Source organism: Cyprinodon tularosa, unplaced genomic scaffold, assembly GCF_016077235.1.
Source record: "Cyprinodon tularosa strain WSP-4 unplaced genomic scaffold, ASM1607723v1 ctg2, whole genome shotgun sequence".
Taxonomy (NCBI): Eukaryota; Metazoa; Chordata; class Actinopteri; order Cyprinodontiformes; family Cyprinodontidae; genus Cyprinodon; species Cyprinodon tularosa.
Window position 1 is genome coordinate 1666678 of NW_024038733.1, and position 12036 is coordinate 1678713.

At 42.1% G+C, this 12036-nt stretch overlaps 1 protein-coding gene across 6 annotated transcripts in view; it reads right to left on the reverse strand.

Annotated features, from left to right (window-relative positions):
* The window catches only part of clstn3 (calsyntenin 3), a 44333-nt gene extending 33439 nt beyond the window's left edge, over positions 1 to 10894 (reverse strand). The window contains exons 1-3 of one of the 6 annotated variants that reach the window (XM_038284250.1): positions 10577 to 10894; positions 10357 to 10462; positions 9642 to 9708 (exon numbers count right to left, since the gene is read on the reverse strand). In XM_038284250.1, the coding sequence (XP_038140178.1) occupies positions 9642 to 9708 (67 nt within the window). In that variant the 5' untranslated portion in view covers positions 10357 to 10462; positions 10577 to 10894. Of the gene's footprint in view, positions 1 to 9641; positions 9709 to 10356 lie in introns of all 6 variants that reach the window. The other 5 variants (XM_038284249.1, XM_038284252.1, XM_038284251.1 and 2 more) reach the window with 5 other exon arrangements.
* Between the last annotated feature and the right edge of the window lie 1142 nt (positions 10895 to 12036).

A 12036-nucleotide genomic window follows, 5' to 3' on the forward strand; every position in this document is an offset into this window, starting at 1 on the left:
TTGAATTTCATGGTAACAGTCTTCTTAGAAATCAGTCAAGAAATCATCACTATGAAACTTCTGCATCTCATCAGTGGGCATCAGAGCTAGTAAAACAAAACAAAAAAAGCAATATCTAGCACAGTTATCTATAACCTCTTCTCATTTTCGGATGTTAAACTTCAATGTCATTTTTTAGGATTTTATGTTACTGACCAGCAAAAGGTTTTGCAGGACTGAAAAATACAAGAAAAATCATGCATGGGTTTTTAAGATTTTTGCAAACACAAATCTTAAAAGTGTAGCATTGACATGTGTCAGAATTGTACATAGCTATAATTTCCTTGCGAAATGTAAGAGACAATGTGCTATTTTTTTCTGTAAAGCAGTTTAAGGTTATGTGAGTTACATTGAGGTGGATTTAATTCTGGACCATACCAATATATGATACCATAATACTGATTAATCGATTGTGGAAATAATCGTCTAATTTAGTAATCAATTAATTGTTAACTGGAGTATGGAGACTGTAGATTATAATTATATCAAAATTGTAGTGCATATATATATACCGGTATATATATATATATATATATATATATATATATATATATATACACTATATTGCCAAAAGTATTTGCTCACCTGCCTTGACTCACATATGAGCTTAAGTGACATCCCGTTCCTAATCCATAGGGTTCAATATGACATCGGTCCACCCTTTGCAGCTAGAACAGCTTCAACTCTTCTGGGAAGGCTGTCCACAAGGTTTAGGAGTGTGTTTATGGGAATTTTTGACCATTCTTCCAGAAGCGCATTTGTGAGGTTGCACACTGATGTTGGACGAGAAGGCCTGGCTCTCAGTCTCCGCTCTAATTCATCCCAAAGGTGTTCTATCGGGTTGAGGTCAGGACTCTGTGCAGGCCAGTCAAGTTCATCCACACCAGACTCTGTCATCCATGTCTTTATGGACCTTGCTTTGTGCACTGGTGCACAGTCATGTTGGAAAAGGAAGGGGCCAGCTCCAAACTGTTCCCACAAAGTTGGGAGCATGGAATTGTCCAAAATGTCTTGGTATGCTGAAGCATTCAGAGTTCCTTTCACTGGAACTAAGGGGCCAAGCCCAGCTCCTGAAAAACAACCCCACACCATAATCCCCCCTCCACCAAACTTTACACTTGGCACAATGCAGTCAGACAAGTACCGTTCTCCTGGCAACCGCCAAACCCAGACCCGTCCATCAGATTGCCAGATGGAGAAGCGCGATTCGTCACTCCAGAGAACGCGTCTCCACTGCTCTAGAGTCCAGTGGCGGCGTGCTTTACACCACCGCATCCGACGCTTTGCATTGCACTTGGTGATGTATGGCTTGGATGCAGCTGCTCGACCATGGAAACCCATTCCATGAAGCTCTCTGCGCACTGTTCTTGAGCTAATCTGAAGGCCACATGAAGTTTGGAGGTCTGTAGTGATTGACTCTGCAGAAAGTTGGCGACCTCTTCGCACTATGCGCGTCAGCATCCGCTGACCCCGCTCCGTCAGTTTACGTGGCCTACCACTTCGTGGCTGAGTTGCTGTCGTTCCCAAACACTTCCATTTTCTTATAATACAGCTGACAGTTGACTGTGGAATATTTAGGAGCGAGGAAATTTCACGACTGGATTTGTTGCACAGGTGGCATCCTATCACAGTTCCACGCTGGAATTCACTGAGCTCCTGAGAGCGACCCATTCTTTCACAAATGTTTGTAAAAACAGTCTGCATGCCTAGGTGCTTGAATTTATACACCTGTGGCCATGGAAGTGATTGGAACACCTGATTCCAATAATTTGGATGGGTGAGCAAATACTTTTGGCAATATAGTGTATATATATATATATATATATATATATATATATATATATAAATAAATAAACAGTTTCACCTGTTCTTCTATAAGGAATATTTGGCTATCCAATTATTAAATGATTAATAATTGATGGATTAATTATTAGATTAATGGATTTGCAAAAATAATACTTAGTTGCAGTCTTAATTTGAACCATCATACTGCAGTTCTGTTTGACTGTTTAAGGTGTTTGTCCTGTTTAAGGTTAACACCCTTTTTAGGTTTAAAACTTCCTCCTCTAGCAGTTTTCTTCCATTATTCCTCTATGCTTAATTTGCATCCAAATTCCCATTTAACTCCTGTTCCATACTGATGAAAGGGATTCCCACAGGATGATTCTGCCGTTACCAGGTTTCATAGTGGAGTGCCATTAGGTTTAGGAAGATGTACTATTTTATTTTCCATTACACATACAATTTTCAATTCACAGCTTCTTCATTCTGAACTGGGGGTCCCTGCAAATCATGGGTCTCTTGGCTGTTTCTCCAAATTGGCCTTGCCTATCAATTTAGGCTTACAGCCATGTATTGGTAGATCTACCGTTTTGCTATGCAGGGCATCATAGTCATCATCACATCAGTATCAATACTGTAATGATTGTTTGGCACAAAAAAAGGTAGCTAACATATTCCAAGAGTGAGGATCCTTTGTATACCAGCAACAGAAAATCACACATTGAACACTAATAGGGCCAATGATACTAAAGGTTACACAAAGTGTTGAAGGGAACCTCAATAACAGATGAGAGAGAAGAGTGAGGAAAATATAGATTTAGAGCTCATGATATTTCTATCTCACCCTTTTTTCCTATAGTTCAGCCCTGGAGCCAAACTATCTTCCATTTCTTTAATGATGCATTGAGCAGTTCTCTGTCAGTTTTTCAAGATTTAGGATGTGATTTCTGACCAAACCCTGAATCTTATTTAAACCTCTCCACAGCTTCCTACCTGGCCTATCTGCTGTGTTTTGTCTTCATAATGCTATTTGCTTACCAATGTTTTCTAACAAATCTTTAAGGTCATCACAAAGAAGCTATGTTTACATTGATATTAGATTACATAGAGTTTTATTCTTTTAGTTAATTACATTACTTGTGAAGGTAACTGTTGAACTGAAATTTTATTTGGAGGAGTCATGTAAACGGAGGCTGAATACAAATGCATTTTACACTTTTCGTATTCATATTTGTATATGAACATTGAAAACTACATGTAGGGCCTTGCAATACCCCTTAAAACTTAATCTCAGATTCATCGATTATTTTGTCTTCCATAAGTTTTACAATAAAAAAAGGCCAAATAATATAAACTGTGTTCGATCATCCCCACTGGGAGGTGGTCTTATATTCATGGGCAAAAATAAGTCTTATGTCTTAGTAACCAATGAAAATACAGCTGGTTGTATCACACAGTGAGCTAGATTATTAGTTATAAGGACACGTCTAGGAACAAAAAGTGATGAACTGATGTTACTCTGAGCTATGGAAGCCTAAGAAAATTATTAGCTTAAAAAATACAGATTTTTCTGCGATGGATTGTCGACCTGTCCAGGGTGTACCCTGCCTCTCGCCCGTAGGCAGCGGAGATAGGAACCAGCACCCCTCGCAACCCGAATTGGGATAAGTGTGTAAGAAAATGGATGGATGGAAATACAGATTTTTAAATCTTTATTAACAAAATATCTGATTAATCGATAAAATCGATTAGTCCTTCAGCCGTATGTGTGTTATTGATTATCGTCATGGCTTGGCTTTCTTGTGTTGGCCATTCACATAAAATACCTGCAATATTCTATAAGTTCCCTTTCAGTCAATTCACTCAGTACCACAATTGAATATCCGATATCACGTATCATGACTGAAGCCACTTCTAATCTCACCTGCTAGCCAAACTCAAGTCTTATTACTCCAATTTTACACTCTTCAGCTCACTGGTTCAGGATGAACACAAAGTAAACAAAAAACACATCAGAAGTCTTTGTTTAGCTCCTGTCCTCAGGGCTGTGGCTTCTCAATTCATGACAAAGACCAGCACAAAGGCTCACCCATGTGTCTGGGGATCATTCTCACTCGGAGTGTGTTGGTTGAGCCCGAACCATGTGCATTCTGTCACCAGTTTCGATGTGCTACCCTGGAGAGATGGGTTAGGTTTTTAGAGAACGTGCTGGGAGAGGCTGCTGTCTCACAGAAAGACCCATTGCTCTCTAAGTCGGGAAACCCTGTTTTGTCTGATTCCGATGAAGACAACCTTTTAGCTGATGTCCCCATTCCTCGCTGGGCAGTCCAGATGGAATATATGGAAGGGTTAGCCAACAATGAAGATGCTCGGTCACAGTTGACGAGGACATGTTCATAGGGACATCAGCATAGACATCCAGGATCTGTCTTAGGACGAAGACAAGTCTTCACTGCATCAGGTTGCTGCCGCCACTGCACCAGAGAACCAGGACGACATGGCCTTTTGCCTCACTATACCGCCGTGCAAATGCACAGCTGGACATAAAGTGGCCCTTTCCACCTCCTGCTGAGAAACCATTTGCAAGGTTTTATCTCCGTTTGGAGCCGGCCATGATTAAAAACCGCCAATCCATATTCCCAGACTTTGTATCGGAATTGAAATCTTTACGGAGCAAGCCACTCTTCTCCCACGTCATAGTAACAGAATAGGGGGTTTTCAGTGACGTCACTGGCCAGCTTACGGTCCGCCATCTTGGGTGGCATATTATCGTATATCATATATATCATGTCGCGAATGGATAAGTACGCCAGCACGCTAGAGCCACCAGATCATGGAACATATCTGAGGAAATGTTTGGTGATCGACCATATGGACCCCTATGCCCTCCACGGTGCCTTGTTTAGCACTAATCCAGATGATTGGCCAAATGTAGAGCACGGTAACATAGTTCATTACCGGGTGTTCAGTGTAAACCCTCTGCACACTCTGGAGGAAATGAGAGCGTACAAGGGTCTAGAGGCTCACAACCAGTTCACATCTGGTTGGGTACGAGATGTCGAAGTGATGTACATGAAGGAAATCGCCATCATACGTGGACGGGTGAGTTTTAATAAGATGGTAAAAATGTAAACAATCCGAAGCAGGGCTCGCTATGCTAGGTGGCTAACGGCCGGTGGTGCGCGAACAGTTCCAAAGCTACAAGTCCTTGGAGTCTCATGTGCAGTTTACGAATGGATGGGTTCAGGAGCTGCAGCTCATAAAGCCAGCAAACAGTGCTAACCGTTAGTGCTAACAACCACTCAGGCATGTAATGTACTTTTAACTAGCTGCTATGTGTTTCAAAGGTTTGGTTAGTAACGTTAACTGCCAAACCTCCCTAAACCCTCCAGGTTTCTCACATATTTGAGCCTTTTCCCGCTGGTTGAAATCAAGTTAAGGTGAAATTAATCAAATTAAAACACGGCTGAGAGAGGGAGTCCAGTACGCGGTGGTCATAGGCAGTAGTCTCAGTAGCGGCGGCGGAGGCAGTCAACATTGCGGCCACGGAAAGTAATACGTCATGACGCCCAAGCCCTATTATTAATATATTCTTACATGTTTTAAATGCTTGACAGTTAATTACCTGTGACAAAGTGAGCACTGCAGACTCTGGCGTGTTCCAGCTTCACACCGTCCAAATCGGACCTGGATATCCGTGTCAGCCATAGGTGACGGCGTTGTTCAGATAGCTGTTTTGTTTTTTCACATTGATTCACGATTACGGCTGGTATGCGATAGAAAGAGCGTTGATCTCCACCTCCATGGGCCGTGCAACCAACAATTACACACGATTTCACCATTTTTCACTGTCAATACTGCCTAAGGCTGCCACCCAATATGGCGGACGCGCTGAGTAGTCACGTGAGCGCGACGTCACATGAAAACCCCCTATTTGGACAATATCTGGATCTGAAAGGCGCTGAAAAAGCCAGACTCGAGACCATACAGCCGAAATGCATTGCATTATTCCAAGATGGGACAGGAGGCCAAAATCCAGCTCCGGCATTTGCAACCCGACCGTACCACCACTTCCACCATAGAGCATATTGTGGCCCTTGAAAATGAGCCCCACGACCTGCTAAGCCACAGAACCACGGACAATGGCGTGGAGCAAGGGCCTTCCATCGGGACTTTGGAGAGATTTAACATCCCAGAAGAAAAAGATGCAGTCCTCCTAGCTGTGGGACTGGAGGCTTAAGGGTCCCAGGAGCTGGGAGACATGCTAACCAGCTGTTGGAAGGTGACCAAAAGGTGCTTTGCTATTGTTCGGAGTTCCCAGTCCAAAGAGGTGCTACATTTTGGGCTATACCACCCAAGGCCATACATAAACCCATCCTTTATGTATTTCCTCCAGTGAAAAAGATGCTACCTTTGCTAGAAGGGGTACGCAAACAGGGCCTGTCCCTGATTTTGCTAGCACCATGTTGGTCAGCAAATTCATAGTATGCCGATATAATCAGTCGACTGGCAGCAGAGCCCTGGCAACTCCCCACTTGCCAAGATCTCCTCACTCAGGTGGGGGTCAGACATGTCCTCCCAACCCAGTGTTGTTGAAGCTGCATGCCTGCCTGCTGAAAGGTCCACGTTATTAGATAAGAGCCTACCCCCTGCTGTGGTGGCAACAACCCAGAATGCAAGAGCATCATCCACTAGAGGCTTATATGCTCACAAATGGCAAGCTTTTGAGCAGTGGTGTGAAGTTAAGCATGTTGTTCCATTTCATTGCTCAGTGGTAGACATTTGAACATTTCTACAGGAAGTGCTCTATAAAGGCTTTGCTTTTCCACAATTAAGGTCTTCCTAGCCACTATTTCTGCCTGTCATACTGGTTTTAATGGAGTCATGCCAAGCGTTCATGCTTAGACTACATTTTCTAAAGGGGGTTGGCCGACTCAGACCTGTGTTTCAACACAGTTTTCCTTCCTGGGATCTTACAGTGGTACTTGAAGCCCATTGTGATCCTCCAATCGAACCTTTGGATTCAATAGATATAAAGTTTCTTTCATGTAAGGTTGATATACTTCTTGTTCTGATGACTACAAAGCGTGTTGGGGACGTCCATGTTTGTCTGTGAATCCTACCTAAATTCCTTTTTCTCCTGATGGTTGTAAAGTCACATTGCGACCTAATGCAGTTATCTCCCTATGGTCGTACTTTCAGACTAGTTCTATGACTATAGAGCTTTCTAGCTTTTTTCCTCCTTTTACATCTGTAGACAGAAGTATGTCACATCTTGTGTGCTCTGTACGTGCATCACACATTTACAATGATGGCACACAGGATGTGAGGTTGTGTGATCAACTGTTTGTTTGTGTTGCTAACCCTGCAAGGGGGAAAGCTCTGTCCTGACAGAGGCTCTCTCATTGGATTGTGGAGCCAATTTCTCTAGCTGACAGCAGCAAGGGTGTCCCTAAGACTTAAGAAGTAAGGGCTCACACCACCGAGGGGTAGCAACCTCGTATGGCACTATTTAAAGGGGGGCTCATAAGTGAAATCCAAGCAGCAAACAACTGGTCTTCACGACATAGATTTGTACAGTTTTATCGTTTGGATGTGACAGCCCCTTCTGACACTCACGCCGTTCTCTCTGCTGGGTCTAAAGTGCTGCAATAGCCTGCTGTGCCTGACCCAGGTCTTATGGCTACTCTCTGGGGTGTTTATATATGTCCCTTACTTATGTATTATACTGAGTGAATAGAGTGAAATGGTACATTATGTTATGTATACAACTACCGTTCCCTGAAGGAGGGGAGCGTAGTATAACACGTCTGCTCCACTTCTCAGCTGGGCTCGGTGAAGAGCGGCTATCGAACTGAGTAATGTCGTCTCTTGTCGTCATCACATCATATAAGGAGGCGTGGTTAGAGGTGGATTCAGCCAGGATACACAGGGGCATGATATCCCATACTCATGTGTTGTACTTTGTTCCCCTCCTTTTGGGAACAGTTGTTGTAAACATAACGGTTTTTCACCTCTAAGGTGATAAAAAGGGAACATACTTCTCAGTGAATAGATATCTACAGAAGTCCCTCTATAAAAACAATGTTCTTTTTATAAGAAACAGGGAACACTTTTCTGAGTAAAATCAAAACTTCCAAATTCTCTGCAGCCGACAACTAACATAAAAAAAACAAAAAAAATCACAAAAGAGGTTAAAGATCCACACCCATTAGCGATTTAAATTAAAAATCTGTCTTTTTCTGATTAGAAATATAACAGCTATATGTTAAAGGACAGGGAAAAAAAGAAGGTAATCTTTATTAATTATTAATTCCACTCAAAATCATATATTAAAAAAATGCAGATTTCCATTGATATTTTGACAATTCCTCTTTAGTAATGAGCTCCATGCATTTAGGGTTAGAAGGTTGCCTTACCAACAACTAAACTCTAGTTCCAATCTTACAGAAGGACCTCCAGAAAACAAAAACACAACTATAAGGTCAACATGTTACTTTTCACTTAAATCTAGTTTAAACCTTTTTTGTTGTTGCATTAATTCATTCTTAATTCCTAGAATAAACTTCATCATTCGGGGAAGGGGGAAATTTCAAGCTTTGCAACTTTGTCATAGTGTAAAATGTCATCTAAAATCATCCACCAAGCTCAGCTAAATATTAGATCTCCGTATTTTTTCCTGATTGAAACAGTGAAGCAATGAATGACAAAAACTACCAAATATAAACACTGCTACCTTTAATTTAAAGAATATTATGAAAAGTGTGTCATGTTGCAGATTTGATAAGGTCTTCAAGTAATTTCAGACATCTCTATCTAAATGTCAGGCTTTCTGAGCAAGAGGAACTCTAATCATTTAAATATTTGAATTAAAATTTAGTAAAAATAAAACTAAATAAAAAAACACCCACTCCATCCACTCCAGTAAGTTTTTAACATTCTGATGAATAGAAATTTTTGCTTGTTCCAATAATTAGTTGCCGTCAACACCCAGGCATAATCACAGCTATTCATCTTGTCCTCCACCTCCTCTGTTTAAACGCTTGTGTGTTTCTTTTTTGGTCATTTATCTCATGCCCTCTTGCCCCCCCTCCCCATGCTCGTCTTCCTCTCTCCCTCCCTCCCCCCACTCCTTGCTGCTACGTTGCATTAATCTGAGCATCAGGCCTGTGGATTACATTTGGGATTACAGATTGAGAGGCATCCTGCTCCATCTCTCTGTCTGTCCCCCTTGGCACTGCTCCTCTTTCTGTCACCCTATCCATCAGGCCACAGCTCTCGCCCGTCAACCCCTCCTCATTTGGCCTCTTCACACCCGCACACACACATATTGTATGACACAACAGGCTCTGCTTCTCCACCTTTCTTTTCCCTTTTCTTCCTCTTGTCACCTGATCTCACGTACCAACTCACCCCCCAACCCACCTCTATCCCCTTCAATGTTCTCACCCTCTCCTCCTGCACGGCAGCGTCGGTTTCATCTGCCCCTCGGCATGACAATCACTTTAACAATGATCTTGAATCACTGTCAATGATAAATCTTCCACAGGCAGGGAAAGGGATCCATCATCACCGAGTCACACCAAAGAAATAAGGGCAAATGCATGCACACCAGGCTGGGGAGCAGGAGGTGCAAAAATGTTTATGTATGCACCTGGTTATGTATGAGGAATTCAAGCAATGCAATACAGGAATCAGTCACTAGCTCTGGATGGAAAAATATCCCCAAAAGGTCTGTGTGTTTCTATGGCAATGCAAACCTTTATCTCAACACTTCACTTAAAAAAAATGAAACAAGAGAAAAAGGATGAGAAACTGACCTTTGTTGCAAGTGGCAACCGAAGTCAAGCAAAGGAGGAGGAAGGAGAGAAAATTCATTCTGTCCATCTGAAGAAGGAAAAAGGGGAGGATAAGAGGACAGGGATGAAGAGAGGGGACAGAGAAGAGGAAGGGGTTGGGGGTGTACAGTTCATGCATCAACAACGGACCAGCAGAGGGGACAGTACAGTAACAAGAAGCAGATCAGGCAATTCAGATGGCACTGAAGAGAAGATTTCACAGGGATGTCTGAGCAATAAATCACCATTACAGTGTCATGGATGACAGCTGCTAAACTAATTTGCATGAGTTGCAGGATTGAAGCTCCAGTCCAGGAGCATTTGGTCAGCATGCAGAAAACACACATATACCTGGTCATAAGTGCATGTGGCAGAGCTGTGTGTTTTATCATGGTACCCCCCCCCCCCCCCCCCCCCCCACCCCCCGGTTTGTTTAGACTGAAGGGAAAATTACAGGCTTTTATACACATGAAATAAAAATCAAATTTAGAGGATTCTTTTTTTCCCCTTTTTTTTAAATAATAAAATAAACATGATCAAACACATCCATAATTACAAACATGCTATGCGACAATTATCAGCGCAAACTGCGGGCTGACACACATTTCTAACGGGCGTGCGTAAATGCGTAAAGCAGCAGCTTTAAGCAGGAAATGTGGCAGAAACGATGGTTTGTGATGGAAATGTAGGACATTACCGTTGTGGTTGGTACCCTGCTTCTACACTCGCAGCATCCGCCTCTCACGCCCCTGCCGCTTCGCTCCAGATCAAGTCGGCTCCTGACAGCAAACCCAAAGCTCCGCCTGTGGGATGAAGGTGGATGGAGATGGAGACGGAGGCTAGCAGAGAAATGACGCTCGGTGGGTTATTGGGAGGGTGGTATGAAATGTAGGAAAGACGCACGTCCTTATTTTTACCCCCTTTTTCCTCAGTCGGTAGGAAGAAGACAAGTAGTGGGAATATTACGCTGGCATGCCCTCCCTTCCCTCTCGGCGTTTCTTAACCCGCCCACACTGCGTCCTTCTCCTCCTCTAACAGACTGCTGCCCTGGCTCTTTTCTCCTCCGCTCTGACTCAGGCTCCAAACGCAGCGGCGACTTTCCCGTCTTCTGAAGAGCTGTCAGCTTATTGACTCGCCCACATCCCAGTTTTATTTGTGCGTGTTTTTATCCGTTTCCACGCATTTCACGCTGCTCACTCAGTCAGTCCCTCTCTGCAAAATGACGTCACTTCACCACGTTTAGCCCTCCTGCCAAAGCTTATTCTGTAAAAGCAAACATATTCAATAGAAGGCATCTTTTCCAGAGGCGTAGCCAGAAAATCCTAATAGGGGTGGCCGGAAGGCACCAGAATCTCAGGGTCAATCTACACTGTTTCAACAGGAATGAGCACAACCATCCATATTTTCTAAATAAAGACAAACTATACTTTCCTGCAGCCTTTGCTAAAAAATACACTCATATATTTAAACATCTATGCTGTGTAAATAAAAGGTTAAGTGGACATAATTCTTTCAGGTTTGAGTTCTGGGGTGAACATATTTTACATTGTCATTAACTACTTTATCAATAGTCATTCTGCCAAAAATAATTATATTTAAATCTACTAATATCCACATTTAATGGATTTTTGTAACGATCTTGGTTCTGTTGGTTTTCTCTAAGTTTTCAGTTTCGAGTTTATCTTTGTTTTTCTTTGTTTTCTAGCTTTATTGGTGTGTTCTGGATTTATTTAAGTTTCTTAGGTGTTTCTTTGCTTGTCCTCTGTTGCCCGCTTGTGTTTTCTTTTCCCTTTGCTTCCTCGTCAGCTCTACTCACACCTGCTCCTTATCAGCTCGCTAGTCCTGACTTTGTTCAGTCAGCCTTAAATACACTCCCTCTGCAGTCTCTCATTGCTGGTTCCTCATGATTGTTTCTCCCTGATGTCCCCATGGTTCTGGTTTGTGTTTAAGTTTTATGTTGGATTTTGGATTCCTGTTTTAACATTTTTAAGTTATAATTTTTGGATTCCTGTTTTTGCTGCCTGTGTTCATTCATTAAATCTTCAAAGAACTCACCCCTGCCTCTCAGCCTCTGCATTTGGGTCCTCACAAAAACCCCAAACCAAATCGGGACATTTTTAAGTTATTAAAGTAGTTATTTATTTATGATTTTACTGAAGACTCCTAGATGACTTGCAGAGGCACATAATTTTATCTTTACCCCTAATAATTAAAAATTTAGTTCTGAAAATGGCATGAATTCTGTATCTATCATCTTTAATGTTTGTATATTTATTTTCATAATTAATCAGTGTTTCTGTTGTCAAGTATTTTTTTATATATGAAAAAATTTAAATGTTAAATAAGTTTGAAGATTCCCTTTCAGAGTATTACTGTC